The sequence below is a fragment of the Catharus ustulatus genome, chromosome 4, assembly GCF_009819885.2.
Source record: "Catharus ustulatus isolate bCatUst1 chromosome 4, bCatUst1.pri.v2, whole genome shotgun sequence".
NCBI classification, from domain to species: domain Eukaryota; kingdom Metazoa; phylum Chordata; class Aves; order Passeriformes; family Turdidae; genus Catharus; species Catharus ustulatus.
This window is the reverse complement of record NC_046224.1, coordinates 7178325-7198752: the sequence shown is the minus strand read 5'-3', so window position 1 is coordinate 7198752 and position 20428 is coordinate 7178325. Positions and strand designations below refer to the sequence as shown.

The 20428-nt window shown below is 43.7% G+C and overlaps 1 protein-coding gene across 1 annotated transcript; it reads right to left on the bottom strand.

The window, feature by feature from the left end:
- Window positions 1-2354: 2354 nt before the first annotated feature.
- On the bottom strand, window positions 2355-20153 carry MCM10 (minichromosome maintenance 10 replication initiation factor). Its single transcript, XM_033057567.1, has 19 exons — window positions 20063-20153; window positions 18118-18438; window positions 16394-16498; window positions 15683-15817; window positions 15381-15555; window positions 14509-14674; window positions 13833-14000; window positions 12383-12499; window positions 11150-11349; window positions 10206-10306; window positions 9095-9196; window positions 8885-9002; window positions 8310-8538; window positions 7287-7446; window positions 6509-6627; window positions 5513-5626; window positions 4638-4783; window positions 4384-4426; window positions 2355-4005 (listed from the first exon to the last, which is right to left on the bottom strand). The coding sequence occupies exons 1-19, from the start codon at window positions 20151-20153 to the stop codon at window positions 3922-3924; spliced, it is 2694 nt and encodes an 897-aa protein (XP_032913458.1). The 3' UTR covers window positions 2355-3921.
- Window positions 20154-20428: the final 275 nt, after the last annotated feature.

Below are 20428 nucleotides of genomic sequence, written 5' to 3'. Positions count from 1 at the left end.
TTTGGGTTGCTGTGTATTTTAGTGATGCAGCACTTACCCTATCAGAAAAGTTGCTTGAATTGAATCAAATTCAAAGCAAAATATTGAAAGTTACTTTGGTAAAGTGTTTTACTTTAGCCTGGGCTTGGTGGGATGTTTCTTGTAATTTGGTTTGCTGTAGGTGTTCAGGTTCACAGGTTGGACAGACGTGTGCTCCTAAACTGATGTTACATCTAAAACCTTCTTTCCAACTAACTACATGTTCCTGCAGTTTAGGTTAACCATGTCAGCCCTCCTTGGACTATTTTTTTTTAATAGCAGCATCCAAGTTTCAAAAAAGAGCATGTAAACATTAGACATCCAGCTGCTTATTTGGCCATCTGCAGTTGCATGAATTGTTTCAGACACTTTTTTTTTTGCCTTGACATTTCACATGTGTTGAAAACAAAGGCTTCCTGAAGCTTTGTAAAAGACAATAAACACAGAGAAGATCTTTTGCTTAGAATTTATGTGCTATTTTCCAGACTAGCAGTTCAGAAATGTCATTTAGTCTGACTCCTGACCTTGCTGACAGCAGTTGCAGGGTCAGTGCTTTGATGTGAAGACTCTGGGTAGGTGCCAAAGGAAGGATTTTGAAACCTGGCTTTGGCTTCTAATGCTGTAGATCAAAGTCTTACTTCATGCAAGAGAAAAGGGGGGAAGAAAGGAAGTTTAATTAACTACATTATAGTTCTTTCAACGTAGATTTGACTCTATAAGCTGATCTGGGATGTGGGAGATCCTTTTCCAGCAGTCATTTGTAATCAGAGTGGCAGTGAGTGATGCCCAGTGTCCTCACACAGCTGCCACCTCACCAGCTTAGAGTGCTACTACAGTGATGTTAAGAACAGATCTAAGAGCAGCTGGAGAAAGAAGTAAATGAATTTGGACATAAAAAATATAAAACGGTTTCTGCTCCAGACCTTGTACTAATCTTAAATCACTACCTTATCTTGTAACTCACATGTAATTTTGGCCTTTCTGCTGATAAGACTTCTTGCTGCTTGCCTGTGCTGGAGAAGTGCCCTTGCTCCACAGACAGCCCCTTCACATCCCTGGAAATCAGCCCAGGAGCTCTGCAAATTCTTCCTCCAGCTCTATTCATCACCATTTGCATCTCTGGGCTGCCAAAATTGATTTCACCCATATTCTTTGCTATCTTTTCAGTGCAAATCAACACAGGTAGGATGAGCTTGTGCTAGCAGGTATTTAGATAGGAGAGGCTGTTATTCAATCCTTCTATAACTGGATTTGCAAGAAGAGGACATAGTTTATAAAACACCCATTCAAGTGCCTTCCCTGCTCACCACATCAATCCAATGAGCCTTTTGGCTTACACCAAGCAGGGTTTTGTTCACTGGAGCTTGTAGCTTTTAATTTAATTTAGTGTTGTCTGTACAGTTCTGTTTGAGACTTTGAAGAGATAGAGAATAAGTTAATGGGTGTTTTTATGGCCAAACAGATCTGCTCACACCAGGAACAAACAGGAAACACTGCATCCAAAGATGCTGTTTCCTAGGTTTGTTTTGTGGTTTTTTTTAATGCAGGTAGTTTGGAAGAAATGAGCAAAGGTAGTGCAAGGAAAAATAATCAATCTTTAAAGTGACCTCTAAAAACCAGGATGGGAAACCAGTGCCTGAGCATCAGCTTCTGAGGAGCCAGATTCATGTGGTTTTTGCCCCCCGTGAAAGGAATTTGCCTCAAATGCTGCATTACAAAAGCATTTCATGTTAATATAAAATAGGTGCAGCAAGGCTGAAGAGCTGACAGATGGAGAACATGGATTTTGTTTTTGAAATAAAGATGAAATTGAAGCAAAAGCAGCTTTATTGGTTGCACTGGATTATTTCTGTGGTTAAGAAATTCTGTTGTGACTTGTATGGCTGAATATCCAAAGTGAACCCTGGAGAGGCAGGTGCTGGGTCTGAGGGAAACATTAGGGTGCTACAGCTGAGAATCACCCAAAAATCCAGTAACTGGTGGTCCTGCAGGATGTTTGGGTCAAATCCATTTTGGAGACAGCTTTGGGCAAAGCACCTGCCACTATCTCCTCATGTCCTTGCTGTGACCATCCTGACTGATCCCAGTTTTCCTGTTGTTAGAGTTGAATATTCAGGAATCAGGGTAGTAGTGCAATCTCTGGCACAAGAAAAGCATCTGAAAACAATGAGGCACATAAATTCTAATACATCCATCTCCCCCACTCCTTATTTACTGCTAGAGCTTAAGCAAAGCAACTGCTTTGGTTTCTTCACCCTATTTTTGCATGTAAGCATTGCTTTCACTCCTATGGAGATACAGGTCTTACAGATCCTGGGGCATTACAAATGCACAGTAGTCCTGGGGCCATCTATGAAAATAAAGCATTAACCCTCCTTTGACATTTTAATTTCTGCAGAATCTCCTTTCCTTGGGCCCAAGAGACAGGAACTGCAAAGTGTGAAGCTTTCAACATGCTGGCTGAAGGCTGATTCCAAGGTGGAATTTCATGGTGGTTTTGTAGACTCCAGGTAGGAAACTCCTGTTAAGTCTGAATGAGCATATTCTGTGAAAGCTGAAATTACAGACCACAAACCACTTCCTTTTGGTGATTCAGCACTGAGTTTGTGGGCAAAGATGTTGAGGAAACAACTCATCCTCTTCCTCAGAGAGATAGCATGCAGACCCAGGGAGTGTTTTACTCTGTACTGTTTATTCTGAATGAGACATTGCCAAGCAGTGTCACAGTTACCAATTTTGTCCCCTAGCAGTGACACCCCACTCAGCAAATGGCACCAACAGGAGACTGAAATGAATGCTGTGGGCCAAGTTGCACCAATAAAAGCACCAGTAAGAGATGAAGGCTGCAGCATGCTGCCGAGTTGCTTCAAATGAAGTAACTTATTTCTCCTGCAGTCTCTGTGCAAGCAAACAAGAGGCATCAACAAGACTGCTGGGACATGTGGGACATTTAGTGGCATTTGGATTGAATCACTGAGGTTGGAGGGGGTTTAGGCACTTAAAAATATCATGGGCATGAGCCAGTGACAGGAAAAGGCTCAGGTCCGGGAAAAGCTGATTAAATGCCCCAGACATCCCTACAGAGATGTGCTGTCAGAAAAATGCCTGTATGGAGACAGCATTTCTCAGGAGCCACCTCTTGGAGGGAGATTTCATCCTGCTTGGTCTGAGGCAGCTACTGTTCCTATTTAAAATACCAGAAAAAGGGTAAAATCTTTCAAGTATAATCACTCACCTCTTTAAAAGCACTCACAAAATGGTGCCAGTTTCATTAAAATGTTTTTCAAAGTGGAAGCTACAGGTCTGTAGCCACAAGAGCACTGTAGTGTGGATGGTGCTGGGGGGACAGGGAGCTCTGAGTTTCCAGCAGAAACATTGCTGACTTGCAGGGCTAAAGCCATGGAAGGGTTTTATATAACAGGTAAGCCAAGGAAAAACTTGTGACATCTGCTTGACATCTATTCCTAAGGGTTCAGAGTAATTTTGAAGCCAATGGAGAATGCTCTGTGCCTTCAACCCTCTCATACCCGTTTTTGTCCAAAAGCTGAAGACAGGTTGGCACGAAGACATCAGAGTATTAATTTCGTAAGTGCTGATGGAATCTATAGTCATTCCCATTCATGATGATGTCACCTAATAGTGAGGTCACTCTTGTGTTGTTAGTTGGAAAGAACAGGCACAACCATGCATTGCACATGCAGTCTTATTCAGTCAATTAAAAAAAGATCAAAGTTCAATATCCATGCAGCGGCCTGGTGGACACTTGGCAGATGGTCCTTTCATCCAAAACTGGTTCCCCTACTGATTCATCACTAAAACCTGAATCCTTTTGGCAGTCCAGTATAAATGTGTGTTTCAGACACAAAAATCCATCCATATGTTGTGAAAAAAATCAACTCCAGGTCACTTAAGACTATTGAGAAATTTTGGTTGTTCTTCTCCTCTTGGTAAAAGTGTTTCTCCACCAATCTTCGGACCTTTTTTCTCCTGAAAACATGAACCATGGAGAAAAGAAGTTAAACACGTGGTAGGTGTCTCCCAAACACTTGTCTGTCAGAAATTGTGGCAGGGCTAAATTATCTGAGTAAACATTGACAGACCTTCTAGGGACCTTGACATTCTGAATTCGTACAACTTTGTTCAAAAGCCATTTCCCCATGGTTAAATAAAACAAAGCTTTGAGAACAGAAAGCGAAAAGTGGAAGTCCACTATAACACAGCTTGCAGACTCCTGTGTGTACCTGGCAAAATGCAGTTGTGGCTTTGCTGGGAGCTCATAAGGGCACAGAAACAAAAAGGGGGACAAAAGTATCACAGGAAGCAGCTGGAGTGCTGAGGTGCTCAGCACTGCTGGCTCACACTTACCTTTAACATCCCATCTCGCTCCCACTTGAAGAGGCCACAGTTACTGAAAGATGAAGAGGGCATGTGAGGATCACTGTGCTATGTTTGCTACACGCTATGAGGGGATCCTAAGGCAGCCCCACATCCAGCCCATGCACCTTGGCACAAGGGCTAATATTCCCCTTTTAGGACACGGTTATGTGACTCTCAAGAAGTTACTTGTGAAGGGACAGTACCTCAGTCCCAGTCACTATTTCATGAGGCTCATTTCTTACCTGCAGGGCTTTTTTGGAAGCCTGTCAAGGGAAATAGCTCTGCTTCCACAAGGACATTTGAAAAAGCTCTTGATGGCATCATGCCAGCGGTAGTCGTGGTTATCCTGCACACAGGTCTCCAGAGGCTTGAAATAGGTGTAATTACACTGTGAGGGAGGAGAGAGCATGTGAGACCTGTTCTGAGGGCTGGCAGCAGCTCAATGTTCACAGGAAAGCATCCCTGTCCTCTCCCATCCTGAGGAGCCCAGCAGTTGGATCACCACCCTAGGTTTGTCACTGCTACTTCTAATACCATCCTCCCCTTGCCACCCTGTGGTCCTGCTCCCAGCACTTCATGGGACACAGGTATCCCCCTGTGCAATCCCAAAACAGGTAGGGAAGGCAGCAAGAGGGAAAGTTCAGGAGGGGCTGAAACTTTGAAAGTGGGAGGTTTGGAATGCTTCCCTTCCTCTTAGTGCATTTGGGACAGTCATAAAGCTCCACTCCTCTTCCTGATGGCAAAGTCCTGGAAATGCAGATAGAGTATTTCCAACCAGTGTTAATGTTTTCAAGGACTTTGCTTATTTTTTTCATTAAATATGGGGAACTGAGGGTCCCTGGTACAAAGCACTTAGTGGAAGCAATGTAGAAATTCAGGACAGCAATACCCATGGCATAAGCATTGAGTTGAGATGTTGAGCACAGCACTAAAGTCTTGCCATGTCTCAGTCACTCTGTGCACAGGCTGCTCTCAGAAACAGGCAAAAAAGGGACAAAACATCAATCCCTGGACCAGAGCCAACAGTGACAGATGGGAGTCTGCAGGATAGTCCAGCACCATTTTGTAGAATCCATGTTCCACTCCCCTGCTGGTACCCTGGCTCCCCTTCACTCACCGTTTTACACGTCACAACTCGGCATTTCACTGCTTTAATGTTCCTCATCTTCTCTTCCAGTTCTTCCTTTTTCACCAGTGGCTGAAAGTATTGCTCCTGCAGTTCAGCCTCAGCCTGTGGGGCACACAAAATGGGTTGTGAGGACACAAAGAGAAGAGAAGCCACTCCATAAATGGCCTTAGGACAAATTATTACCAGGCCTGCTTGAAGCAGAGAAAGCCAACATCTCTCTTGCTTGCAATGGTAATATAATCCATTAATAAATATTAAATATAATCCATTATTATACATGTACTGTAGTTCACCAGCACTAAAATGAGCCACCTCTGAAATGTATGAGTGGGAAAGTTTAACAACAGCAGGAAGTACTGAAATAAGCACACAATCATGAGGACAGTGCAGAGAGAAATCAGGTAGGCAGATGTAGTTAATGGAATAGGTTCTTAGCCAAAATATTCCTCCCAGAAGACCTTAAAACAACTATGACTTCATAGCAGTAAGTGTCCAAGACAAGAGCTCTGTACCATAGGAGGTGCTGTAACCCTGGGAAAGGGGTCAGCAGAGATCCCAGTGTGAGAAACCCAAGCTCTCAGCTCTTCAGGACATCCAATGGCACTTCACAGCTGACATGAGCCACAGATGAAGGTGGCAGCTGGCGTTATGTGACCAAGATATCATATAATGAGGCACAGAATAGGTGTGTGGCTCATTCGATTTTAAGGCAGAGGGATTTCTTGGATTATCCACCAAGAGGAAACTTTACTGATCCTTCCAAACACAAAAAACCTGATGTCAACTGGCAACATGACCTTACCCCAGCTATGGCAACAGTGCTGACTTGCAGGCCCTGTGCCCTGTGTGCTCAGAGACACCAGCCCTGCTCCTAGGAACAATCTGGCCTACGAGATGTTTGGGTGCCTGATCTTGCTGAAATCATAAGGAGTCCAGTCAGCTCCCAGTTCTAAGCCCTCAGTCATGGCTGGATGGAGGCCATACCTCTTTTAGGACATCTGTGTGCTTGGACTTGGCCTTCAGGATTTTCTGGAACTCTTCTGACTCCAGATAGGCCAGCTGCTCACGCCGTTTCTTTTGAGCAGGTTCCAGTTCATCCATTTCTAGGGAGACAAAAAGGTTCAGTCCAACAAAACAAGGCTGTGATGGCTAAACTTGCTCACTGCAGGAGATTTTGGAAATCTCAGGTCTCTCAGGCAGATGTTCAGGTCAAACAGCAGCCTTTCATAGTTTGGGAACATGAAAACAAGTTAAATATGACTTCAGAAAAAAAAATAAAAATAACATTGCATCTTCTCTCAAAGCACTGTACTAGGAATTTTCACATTACTCCCAGGAGTGCAAGCAGTGTTCTCTCACTGACTGATGAAGAAACTTTAAAGGGAATTAAACAATTAATCCAAGATAACACAGTAAATCACCAGCAGGGAAACTGAAGTTCCCACAAAAAAATTCAGAAACCTTCCCAGCTGGGATTAGTTCTTGGTTTCCCCTGGTGAAGTCAGCCTTGCACTGCAGATGCTCAAGTGCCGGAAGAAAGGGAGCAGAGATGAGCACAGGGAGCTTTCAGAGATTACATCTCACACTTTTTCCACAGGGTTAGAGATTTTTTTATTCTTTCTAACAAACCCTTGAAGTTCCAAACAGATTTAACTGGGCCTTTTTTTAGTACAGCAATTAAGTCCTTAACCCAAAGCAACTACTGCTCTGTCAGTAGGACAGGAGCACATTTTTTCTGTTTCTAGAAGCTAACAGTACACACCATTGTCTGCTTTGGCACCTTGTGGCTGAGCAACATTTTTCTCAACTCTTTCAACGATTTCTAGGACATCCTCAACATCAGTCCGTTTCCTCTTGACACTGTTTGGGTCTGTTTTAGGAAGAATCTGCCCTTTTGCTCGCAGTCGTTGTATTGCAGCCAGCTGGAAAACAGGAAAGAGCAGGAAAGTGTTGGTGACCTGTCTGGCTCCCAGCTCCTACTTCCAGAAATAGCAGAGGAAGGCTGTCAGCTAGAACAGAGAACATCCACTGGCCTGAGCACTGCCTGGAGGGAGGCCCAACAAAACTCCCAGCTCTGATATACACCCAGCCTCTTGTGACTTCCCAAACCATAAAATCACTTCTCCACAGGTGTTACCAGGCCTGGTGTCTCTGCAAGTGAGCTTTACCTGCTTCACAAATCAGTAAGTTTTTCAGAGAAATCAAATCACTTGAGATTTCCACAGAAATTGATAATAATTTGGAACTAATAGAAAATTTCTTACAACTATTCCTTCTCATACTCTCAGAATGCTAATACTTCCACATTCTAGTTGGAAAAGTTTCTTTGACAAACAAATGAACACATTTTTGCAAAAAAAAAAAAAAAAAAAGAAAAAAGAAAAGAAAAAAGATGCAGTCTGTTCTGGCTAGAAAACAAAACTATCCAGACTCATGACACAACACAGCTAAACCAGTTGTTTACCCACCTTTCAAACAGAAAACACCTGCAATACACTGCACTAGCAATGACAGAGTTTAGCACTCCAGGGATTTTCAGCACAAATCCCTTGCCCTAAGAGGCTGAGTGAAGGCAAGATGGCAGCATGGACTTTGGCACTAATAGCTATCAGGAACCACAGGTGTCCTGTGTGCTGGAATACAGACCAGTGTGGTCCCACAAACGAGAAATTTCCCTAACACCAGAACTGAGCTGGGCCATATCTGACCAAAGATGACTCTTCTACCACAAACCAAATTTCCCTTAACTTCTCTCTGATACTTAAAAGATCCAAAGACCTGGTACCTTTTTGGCTTCTGCCAAGCTGTCTAGCTTTGGCCTTGGAGGTGGAGTCTTGTCAAAGAAGAGGATATCTTCTCCTTCTGAGAAGCCTTTACCTAGCCTGGGCCTTTGAGGAGTTGACATTTTTGCAGCTTTGGGAAACTCTGCCCCAGGCACTGGGGAATGGAGGGAGGTCTGTCTGGAGGAGGATGGGAGAGCAGGAGTGCTGGCTTTACTTGTGTTCTGGAGAAACCTTGTAAGACAAGAATAATTCATTCAATTAGGGACACAAGTCAGAGATAGAAAGGTTTAAGAAAGGAGGGGATGCAGACTATGATTTTTTACTATTTGACCTTTAATTGCTGAAAGAAACACAACAATTTTGGCATTCAGGAGAAGAAAACAAGACTGGTAAAGGACTCACTGAGTCACTAAAATCAAGAGTGACCTGGAGAAGTCACCAGGAGTGAATGGCCAATTGTTTTCAAAGCTAAAGGCAGAGAGAGGCATCACACAAAACCAAGAAATAAGAAGTGAAACACTGCTATCCTTAGGGCTACAATAACAGAACCCTTCCTGTGAAAGCCAGTGTGTCTTACCGCCTCTGAATCTCTTCAGATCGCTTTTTTCTGGCCTCCAGCAATTTCTGTTTCTGTTGCTTGAGCAGTGCTGAAGCAGAGATAGATTGGAAATTTGTCCCTTGCTTCTTTTCAGCATCTGGGAAAAAAGGAAAAAAAAACCAAAATAAAAAGCCACTTTGTTCAGAGTGATTTTAGAAGTGGGTCTTCCTTCAGGCAAGAAGACAATACCTGTTTTGGTCCAGTGTTTGCAGAGATTTCGTGCTCCAAAAGTTGGTTGTGCCAGGAGTTCCCTGAATTCTTCAGAACATTGCATGGGTCTCTTTGCTGCACCTGAGTGGAAGGGGCAGAAATACAAGAGATTTGAAGTGAGGAAGGGGAGTAGGCCTTTGGAGATGTAAAGTTGTGTATATTGGAAGAAACCCTTGAAGGTCACCTGACCACTTCTCAAAGCAAGACCAACATTTACATTATATTTGGTTGCCCAAGGTCTTGTCATTTGTCACAGCCATTTCTATCCCTTCAGCAATTGAATTGCTCAATTTCTCATCAGCCTTGGCTATCTGTTTTACTCCCACCATTGTAATTTTTAGGATGCTTGAACAGTCCTGAAGCGTCCATACTTTATTCCTGGAGAATTAAGAGCAGCTAAAAGCTGTTATGGACAGACACTATGCTGTCTGAAATGGAGGCAACTGATGGAACTGAAAGCTGTGAATAAAACTAGGTGGCATCTAGAACACAGTTTGAATAACCTGTCACCTGCTCTCCAAGGAGCATAGAGTATAATTATTAAGTGCTTTACAGAAACAAAGCAGAGAAGCAGAGAAGACTGGTGACATCCTAGGGCTATGAAAGGAACATGCTCTGACACAAAAGAAAAGCACTAGAAACAAGGTGGGTTCTCAGGAGGTCCCCTGCATTGCAGACCTGACTGATTTATACTTAGTATTCCTTAGGAGCTTTCAAGGTTGACAGAAGCAATTTGTTTTAATCAAATAAAATAAATTGTCTGGTTCAAAGTTCTTAAAACTTCCAATTCCTATTACGCTGGCAAAGATCTTCTGTCACTGTCCAAAGACAGAACAGGAGACTTAATTTGGGGGCACTGATGAAAAAAAGATGCATGGAGCCACACAGTTGCTTAGTTACATTTGCCTTGAAACTGTGATCTCAAGAGGGAAGAGGAGTTTTGACCAACTGAGGAAGCTGCCTGCAAATGACCCCTTCTGCAGCCAAATGATTTCTAGGTTCACTCAGTGACTAGAAGGCCCTGGGACACATTTACACATGAAGCTGGAAATATCTAAGGAGTGAAGAGACTACTTGGGTAATTGCATACCAATTTTCTGCCTGGTTTCCTGGACAATTGCATCAGATCCTCTCACGACCAGGCTGGAGAGAGTGGTTTGAATCTTCCTTTTTGGCACACCAGCTGCTGCACTAGAAAGAGGAAACAAATTCTGAAAATCAGAGTTTTCCCATTCTTAGAGCAGTGACAGAAGCCTGAATACTCTCCCAGTGCTACAACAAAAGTCCAGCCACCCCAAAGGGCCATCTGTCTGTTTTTTGGAAGGAAGTGAATCTAAATCCAAATTCCAGCATAATGTTTAGGATCTCCCATTTCTACCTTTGTTGAGATTTGTATTTCCTATGCATTACAGGAAAATGAAACATAAATCAAAACTTTGCTCTTCTCACAGGTCTTTCCAGGGACAGAAAGGAGGTTGGAATTGTTTCATTACTGTGGAGTCACGCCAGGTGTCAGAGGGCAGTGGTAAGGGAATAAAAGCTGTGTCCAAGCACAGGGCTGGATCTAGCTGAGACTCATCTTTCCACAGCATACAGATCTTGGTCATTCCTGTTTCCTCATTAACACAGAGTGACACTGTATTATTTCAGCCAAGGAAGACATAAGGAAATACAGAAAACACTGACTCTGGGATTAAATGCAGTAAACCATAAGAAAATACAGTAACAATCTCAGAGACTCGAATGCTTGGACTCTCATGATCTCAAAGTCCATTAATCTACTGAAACACAAAGCTGCCTGGTTTCACACCACATCTTAGTACAAACTTAAAATTTTCCTGTCAAGCAGCAGCTCTGTTACCCCATGTGGCTGGTAGGACTATGCCAAATGTGGGGTTTTATTCCTGTTTGATGAATAGTTAATGCAAAAGCATTCTCTAAATGAATAGACTCCCTTAGACAGGGCTTCAGGCTCCCTTGTACATGTAAGGGAAATTCTGTTCAAAAGCAAAAGAAATAAATGGTTTTTCTTACACTGAGGCTGCATATGCTGCTGAAGAGACTCCTCCATAGTAAAACCCATCCTGACACAGCTTTTCCTTCAAAGTGGGATTTTTCCGACCAACTTTTTTGGGAATGCGGCCACCAGAAAAGGTGGACTGCAGATCTGCCCGCTTTGAGCTGAGCTTCTTGTACTGGGATTGTATGTGATACTGACAATATTCACAGTCATTCTGAAAAGAAATGGGAGAAGCCTGTTACTGGACATCAGCAATTACAATCTCTTTCATTCCTCTCACCCACATGCATCCTTGTATGGCTAAAATGAAGTAACATCTCTACTGTGCTACTGCAGCATTTGATCAACTAAGCAAAAATACACCCACATTCAAGTAACTAAAAACAAAGCTAAAATTGCCTATACTAATCACTGGAAACAACCTTGTGCATCAAGGAATTTTAAGGCCATTCCTTGAAGTCAACTCATATCCCACCCAGGCCCTCTTGCCCAGATTCTGTATTCTTGACTCCATTCAGTTTTATGTATTGCATGCACAGCCTCCGCAATCACAGTCTTGATTGGCTACAAGTACCTTCTGTATTTGTCTCCTTCCCACTTCCCACACTTCCAGCTCCTCCCCAGTTCTTCATTCCTTTATTTTTCTCCTCCTTCTGATACCCTGTTATCTACAACCCTTCTGACTCAGACAAGGTTACTTTCAGGTATCACAGCATCACCATAGCCATGAAGTAACATAATCCAATAGTCCTTTAAACTAGTACAAGTCAGTAATGTCCTAAAAGAAGGATCTCAACACTTCCTTCTCTCATCTCCAGTGTCCCACATTCAGATGTAAGTATCCTAATAGCTTGCAGGTACACTAGACAAGGGAGTTCATTGGGTTAAAATAATTTCAAAAAAAAAGCCACTCCCCCAGAAAAAAATCTCGTGTTGTTTTTTCCTGGATGAGTTTTCTAGTGCAGTGCATGGAAGTTTGCACTGCAGTAAAGGAGGGTGAAAGGGTGTGGCATCATGGGTCAAGACAATCTCCTTTCTCTGCAGCACCAATTCTGCTTTTAGGGAAATTCCCTGCACAGTGGCAGCACAGAAACAGCTCCTCTGGGTTTCATTTCTCACTTTCTCCACTCACTTTAGTTAGTTGCAAGTCAGGATACAGAAACAAGTAAAAAGGTCAGAGTATCAGTACAAAATCAGGAGCCAGATTTTCACCAGCTTAGGAATGCCCTGATTACTGAGATACAGACCAGGTTCACAATCTGTGCACAAGGATCACCATTCTTCTTTCTGGCTTTGCAGGTGCCCATATCCAGAGCTTCTCCCATGAGGAGGATCTTCTGGGGATGGTCAACAGACAAACACACCTAGAAAAAAATCAAAACATTACTGGATAGCCTCTTTTTAGATGTCACTGGTTTGTCTCTGATCTGGTTCATTACCTCTAGTACTAACAAATAGTATTAAAATGAACACCTAGCTTAAGAAAGCCACATGTCCTATTCAGATTTAGAAATGGCTCAGTTCAAAAGAAAAAAGTAAATTTTTTTCCTCACAAAGAGATGAAAGACATTTGAGTTCTACACTCAGAGCCTCAGGGAGCCAAAAAACACCTAAGGCAGTTCTAATTGTGCTGTAAATCGTCCTGTACAGCTGCTTGGCTCTGATACCGTCATATCCCTACATCCAGCAGGGGATGGGAGGAAGAGCTCTCTGTCCTTATCCAAGTGTCTTGGTCCAATCAAAACTGAGTCCTGTACCAGAAAAGCATCTGCTTCACACAACCAAATACACCAGGGACTGTGTCTGTAGCCAAGGGACAATTTCAGAAGTCAGTTTTAATGTAGTAATAAATGTGGACATTTTAACTACTAAGAACCATTCTTGACAGTTAAATACAGCCCTCCTATTAAATCTGGTGTGCCTTTCTGCTCACCAATGGGATTATCTACTGCTTATTCATGCTAATTTAAGCAATTATATAGCTTAAAAGACAATTAATGACATCCTTAATTTTTCTAGTTGGAGAATTTAAAATGCAGAACACTACATGATCAGCTACTAGACCAAAATTCCTTGACAGAAGTAACTGGAAACAGGTTCCCTTCCAGTGCAATTAAAAATAGATTCATTTATTAGCAAAATGAAACCATCTTAAATGTTCTGCATTTATAGATAATCGATTTAACAAGTGAACTACTAAGTATCAACTGACATATATTGACATAATCCATTGTTTGTTTAATAAATTAAATAATGTTGCTTCTCCATTGCGATTTTTGAATCAGAAACATTATTTTGTAATCGTATCTCATGCTTGAATTAGAAGAATGAAATGTGCTTCTCCACCTTTTTCAGCTTTGAGAGACCTGTAAGTGAAATAAGTGTTGCAGTGAAGTAGCTGAATAAACTGAAATGAAAATACACTCCATATATTTGTGGAAGAGCCAACTACTACCAAGAGCAGATTAAAAATTGGAATAAACTCTGTGTTTAAATGCTTAATAGGACTTCTTGAAGTTCAGTCTTCCAGGAGGCCAGGAGCAGATACACACCATGCAACTACCTGAATGCAATTCAAACTGTTGGGCAGACTGCTGCAATTTCAACTTGAAGATGTGTTATAAAGCTGTATCTCAGTCAAATATGAAAAGGTTCAGCTATAGGTTTTATCTACAGCTGAATGAAAAATCCTCTCACCTCATCTGAGCCTTCTTTAGGTTTCATAGGGTTGGCATTGAGCAGGCCAATGACTGTGCCTTGGTCGGTCTTCCAGTGCTCCTTGTGGACATCACCAAACAGGAAGAGTGAGACGCACTCGTTGAGGTCCCGCAGGTCGTTCAGCCGCCAGATACTGAAGGTCCTGCCCTGGAACAGACATTCCCTGAGCTTTCAGCTTTGCTGCAGACACACTGACTGCATCCCCTCTGGCTGCTTCTTTTGAAGAGCTATTCTGACTTTCCTCTTCCCAAGGTTGTCCCGATTTAGAAAAGGACAGTTTGTAACCTTAGATATATTATCTACAGCCATCCATGTTGCCAGTTCTGGGGCTCCTAAAGTTCAAAACAACAAATAGTTCTGCTGCCACCAACCTTTCTGATATCAAAGCTGGGCAGCACACTTGTTCATTGAATAAGAGGTTTCTACCCCACTGAACACACAAAACCATGGCAATATCCAGACCTGTTTTATCAGTGACTTTCTATAAGATACATACAATACTGAATGAAACCACACAAGCCAAGATTTTTCATGCAGAAGTTTTCCATTAACTACATTAAGTCAGCTAATTAAGCTGAAGATCTAGGAAAGTTTCTCAGGAAAGACCACCAGCATTCCACTTGAACTGAGCAAGGGATACAATGAAGTTACTTACATTGTTTGCACTCTGAGGAGTGACCTTCCTCACTATGACTCCAAATGTTACCCAGTCTATTTCCTCCAGATTTTCAGTAGCAAGTTTGTTCTTCAGCTGAGACAGTCGGATGAGCTTCCTGTTAGCCATTTTCCTGTCCATTTCGGCTGAAGACACCCGGGGTTTTCTAGATCCAGTGAAAGCAGGTAGAAGACAACACATCCATTGGCACAAGTGGACAATCAAAACCAACAGCACTTTCTTGGGGAGACTACATCTTGCTGCAAAACACCTCTGTGTGTTACTTCACCCTGAGGTCACTTGAAATAAAACCCCCCATATCAGAAAGCTACTGATGACACGGGTTTTTGTCCAAATAGCCACACTGCAACTCAGCCCCAAGCCTGCATTAACTGCTCATTTCAGACTAAGCAAGAATGGCTGACTGAGCTGGGAATACAGCTCGGGTTCTGGTGGGGACACCGTGAGGATTCGGAGTCCTCTTGTGGCCACACTGAGTATAAGGATGGTGAGCGGCTCCTGAGGCTTCTGTGTGCAGCAAAAACAAAACTGGTTCAACTGGAGCTCAGCTGGGCTTTGCACATGCCCACTGCTTCCCTGATTCACCACTGAGGATATCCCAGGGAAGGCAGTGCTAATAAAATCAGAGCTTTTCTGTTAAAAAGAGCAGAGGTGAAAACAGAAACATGGTACTAAGCCAAAAGTCAGTGTTACATGATCACTGATCAACCAGCCAGTGCTGTGGCTTTGTGTTATAACCCTTGATGACAAGTGACTAATCTGACACAGTTAAACCACATATATCCATTGTGTTTTCTTTGCCTTTACTGGAGGGGTTGTCCCCAGACAGGGCTCAGAGCTAGGCTGCTGACCTTAATCTCAGTCCTGAGAAGGTTTCCACAGACACTGGCTGCGTGGTTGCACTGGAGCATGCAGGCACATGAGAAGTCTTCTCTCTGGTCACCTTACTGGGTGTGTTCCCCGCAGCAGACTTGAGAGGTTGGAACGCCAGACTGAGGACTTGTTGTGGAGGAGGAATCTTGTTCTCTTTAGCAGAAGAAAAAAAGTACAGCTCCCATTACAAAGAATACAATAATTAACTGTAATAAGTTCTCTGCCACATTGACCAGACCAGTCCTGGTGTACTCAGTAAAAGGTAGACTGAGAATAGTACCTGCTGAGGATGCTTTTGGCTTCTGCATTCCTCGTTTGGCTGGTGGTAAAGGATTGCCCAGCTGGGCCGAGAAGCATGGTGACTCTTGCAGCTTCTGAACTTTCCTTTCCTTTAAGGGTGGACAGGGAGATTTACCTGGCCAAGGGAACAAAAAACTATGAGACCTTGGGATCTGGACTCAGACTCTAAGCACTGCTCCAAACTGTGTAATTCCTGAATAACAAGTCCAAGTCAGTGCCCCACATGGAAACCTTTCAGCCAAGTTGTCAGCTGAAATGCAACAGCTGAAAAAGCCACAAAGACTCCTCCCCATAACAACTTAAGACTTTAGATATCACTGCAACCTCAAAGCTGTGGAAAGAAGAAACACCCCCTGTTCTGCCATCTTTCCATGAAGTCTCATTACTATATCCAACATGCTACAGCAACAAATACAGCTGTTTATACTGGCTGTACCAACATCTGCCAGTAAGAAGGGACTCCAGAAGAGTCTGGAGCACTCAGTCATGACAGCTGTCCAAGGTAGAATTAAGCCATGATGCAGAGATCAAAACTGATTTAATCAGTAGCTGTAAGGAGCAACCTGTGTGGGAATACACCAGACTACCATTCCATCTTGCTACTTTGTGCCCACTTCAGGATTAGTTTAAATCCTGCCTATAAACTCAGATTGGTAAACCAATAAATCATAAATTCATTTAGTGTCATTACCAGGGGTTTTCTTCTCAGGGCCTGAACTGGATTGTTGCCCAAGAGCAGTCTTCTGCAACTGTTCCTGTAACATCTTCATCTGTTCTTGCAATTTTTTCAGCTCAGCTAGGAAAGAAAGAAGAAAAAGGATAATAATGAAGATAGCAGGAAGTCATTGCAAATAGGGATTTATAAGATCCCTAGAAGTCTGGCAGTTTTACTGTATCATGGAAACTTAGAAAATGAAAACTTGAGTCACAATGCAGATTTACTTGATTCTACACAGCTCATAATGAAGGTAAACTTTTCCATACAGTCTGGAGCTGGGTTGTCTCATATAAACATTTTACTTAATTGTAATGTTGAATAAAACTTTCCTGCTCACCAGTGCTGATGATTGCACTCATTACCATAAAGAAAGTAATTTCACAATTATAAGCCGCACCATTTTGACCAAAATTTTGGTCTGAACCCGAAGTGCGGCTTATAATTAGGTGTGGCTTATATATGGACAAAGAACAAAAAGCTGCTGTTTTAGTTTGGAGGACAGGTGTCTGCTGAGAAAGGCAGGACCTTCTCTTTGAAATGGAGAATGTAAACCCTCTCCCTCCATATTATTATAATTTTGAAATCAAGGGGCTTTCAGGCAAAAATATGGGAATTAGGAATAACAGCTCTTTTCTAGGAGAATTAAAATAGAAATACAGTACTACAAAGAAACAAACTCCAAACCCTGACACAGTCAGAGCACAACCTGACACCCCATCAGGCAGGGTGTTGGTAGCAGTCCCATTCCATGGTGGCTGCATCCTCCTGCAGTGACAGATGTGGCTCAGTTGGAGCAGTGCTCCTGTACAAGGTGCAGTTTCCCTCCAGACATCCAGTGGTGATGTGGAGAAATCCGGTTTTCCTCTGGAGTCCAGTGGAGAAAGGGGCTCCCTTAGTGTCCCAAAACCTCTGTTTTTATCTTGGTAAGAAATGTTGAGTTCTTCTCCCTGGCTGGAGCAACTTCCAATGGGATGCCGTAATTTTATCTGTCCCACAGTGGGACTCAATGGGCCATTAGCAGAAAATGACTCTCTGGAGGAAGGATGGGTTGTGAAAAGATAAAGAACAATGCCCTGCCTGGTTTCAATGGATGGCCCATTAGCAGAATATCTGCCGTTGAGATAAGGATCACTGCCCCCACCCTCAATAGATGGTGATAGAACAGATACCTTTTATCACACTCTGTATTGTAACCTGCGGCTTATAATCAGGTGCGGCTTATATATGGACAAAGAATGAAAACTTGCTGACACCCAGAAGTGTGGCTTATACTCAGTGCGGCTTATAATCGTGAAATTGCACAATGAATTCCACATTGACCTCCTGTCAATAAGCCCTGAGAGGGAAGGGACTGATGTGCTGGTGAAAGATGCCAGGATAATATCTGTTACCCTGAAGACAGAGGCAACATTGCTCTTCATCAGACAAGGCACAGGTACACAGGCAATCTTCCCTATGCTACTCAGCACAGCTCTGTTAGTCTCCCTGGCTTACTTAGGTCCTCTGTCTTTCTTTTGGGAAAAGAGGTTTGGTGAATTTGGCCACTGGATGCTAAAAATTGAACTTAGAAACTTTCACAAGGCCTTTCACTTTTCCTCTCCAGCCATCATCAAGAGGCAGGCCATACCCCCTGCCCATTAGCTCTCTAGAGACAGAATATATCAAACAAAACAGCTCAAAGATGCTGTTGCAGATACCTTGCAGTTCTTCATTGGTTTTCTCCTTCGCCTCACTGGGAGCTGAAGTGGGGACAGCTTCCTCTGCCTCCTCCTCTTCCAGCAGGTCATCCACATCTCCGAACAGCGTAGCCAAGTTCTCCTTCTGCTCATCAATCATGCTGTCCTCAGCATCAACCTCCTCGGTGTAGGAGGCATCATCTTCTGCATCAAAGAGCTCATCGTATTCGTCCGGTTCTCCACCCTCATCCTCTGGAGCATCTTCCTTCACAGGAGAATTCCTCTCCTCAGTTGCTTCGTTTTCTTCCAGAAGGGAAGCCAACAGATCCAAGTCATCATCAGCTAAGGCAAAAATTAGACTCAGAGTTATTTCTGTCCAGTTAAAGAAAAGCTGCTAGGGAATAAAACATCCAAGACACCTTGATTACAAGCTAATGACAAAAGAAACTACATCAGAGCAGCAAGTAGCATTTTTTTTAAAAAATACACTTCATGTTTAGTTGAAGTCTTCTAGAGCAGCTACTGGCTGTGAGGCCAGATGGAAACAGTTGCAGATGCTGTCAGCTTGTGGCACCGGCTGGCAAGTCAGCAGAAAACTTGCCAGCTACTCAGCACTGGTTTTCCCTCCTATGCAGTTCCTTGAGCAGCAGCTGCTGTTACACAGACAAGCCTGGAACCTGGAAGCACGTAGCCAACAGAGACATCTGTGTGGCTTTTGCCAATGGAAGAGATGCACAGCGGGCAACAAAGCAAATCCTCAGACATAGGGACAAAGGGACCAAAATGGGGACAAGATAAGTACAGAGGGAAGAATGGGACACAGAGGAGGAATGAAAATCTGAGCAAACCAAGAAACTGATTTAGCCTTTGCTGCTGAGGAAAACGCCAAACCAGGGAAGGCACAGAGCAGCCTCACAGGAAAGTGACAAGAAGGAAAGCAAGAGGCAGTCTCAAAGGACTCAAATAAACTCAGTGGAATGTAAACTCAGCTAAAAACCTTACCAGCTTTTCTGAACACTTGAACTTATTAACTAACAGGCTGATAAGAAGACAAGTTCTCCACTGAACGAAGAGAATTTTCTCCCTTACCGTCCATAGTTTCACCAGGATTTCTTCAACAGCCCCTCAAAGCAAAATATTCTGTTATGGGGAGAAAAAAGTGATACTGTTAAAGCACATATACCTCATCTAGAAATACATATTTGACAACTTGCAATCCACCAGCTTGGTTTTTCTTTAGAGATACAGATGACGACTTCACTAGATTTTAAACCCTCACAGACATTTTCTACATCAAAAGTCTGACCCATGCTGAGTTCGCTGCAGGGCAAGGACACTAGTTTTGTAAAAAAAGCCCATTACAGACTCAGAATTTAAGGAATGCCTACCATGTTCTCATAGTAATAACCATTTTCACCTCACCTGATTGCACCAAAATTAACTAGCATTTAACTAGTTAGAAGTCTAACAGTTGTTATTCTCAAGTGTACATTCCACGTTTCTCACAGCTGCTCCATTTCATGAAGAAAGGTCCGTGAAAAACAATCAGCACGGGCGGACATGAATGGGCCAGGGAAGCTTGGATAAGAAAGATGGAATATCCACTGAGGCCAAATGAGTCACAAACCCACACTCTAACTGTGCTTACAGATCTTGCTGCTGCAGGATCTCTTGTTTCGCCTATAAAACCTGCTTTCGATAGCTTTCTCATGCTCCAGAATATTCATTTTCAGCAACACTGCCTAACTCGCACGAGCAGGGATGGCCAGTGCTCACCGCGGACCCCGCGCTTTTTCATTCACAGTTCCGCTCTCCGCTCGGCAGCCTCCCCCGCCCCGCAGAACCCCGACTAACCCTGGGGCTCCTTCCTCCGCGGCTTCCCGACCCTCGGCCCAGGCTCCATGGCCCGGGATCGCTCCGTGTGCCCCGTTCCCCACACATCGCACTCACCGCCCGCTCCCCTCACGCACCCCGCTCACTGCCGCGCGCTGCCGGTACCCGCCAGAATTCGGATCGGCCCCGCCCCTTCCCCTCCCGCGCATGCGCTCGCGCGCCATCTTTGGTGCTGGCAGGCACGGCGCTGCCCGGCGCCATCTTGGCTGTGGGCGGGCGGAGGGCAGGGTGCGCGTGCCCGCTGAGGGGCGGCGATGGCGGCGTGGGGGTCACAGGAGCCACGGGATTGGAAAAGTCCTGTCGAGTTTAACCTATAACAAATCACGACCGCCTATCAGCCTGGCACTGAGTGCCACGTCCGGACTTTCCTTAAACATCTGCAGGGATGGTCACTCCACCGCCTCCCCGAGAAGCCCGTTCCTATGTCGCATCACCCTTC

Excerpts from the sequence above, each read along its gene's own strand:
- MCM10 (XM_033057567.1), bottom strand. The coding sequence starts at position 20,153 with ATGGCGCGCGAGCGCATGCGCGGGAGGGGAAGGGGCGGGGCCGATCCG. Across the intron at positions 15,818-16,393 it reads CCCTGAGAAGAAAACCCCTG|GTAAATCTCCCTGTCCACCC; the intron begins GTAATGACACTA and ends TCCCTTGGCCAG. Across the intron at positions 8,539-8,884 it reads TCTGAAGAGATTCAGAGGCG|GTTTCTCCAGAACACAAGTA; the intron begins GTAAGACACACT and ends TTGTCTTACAAG.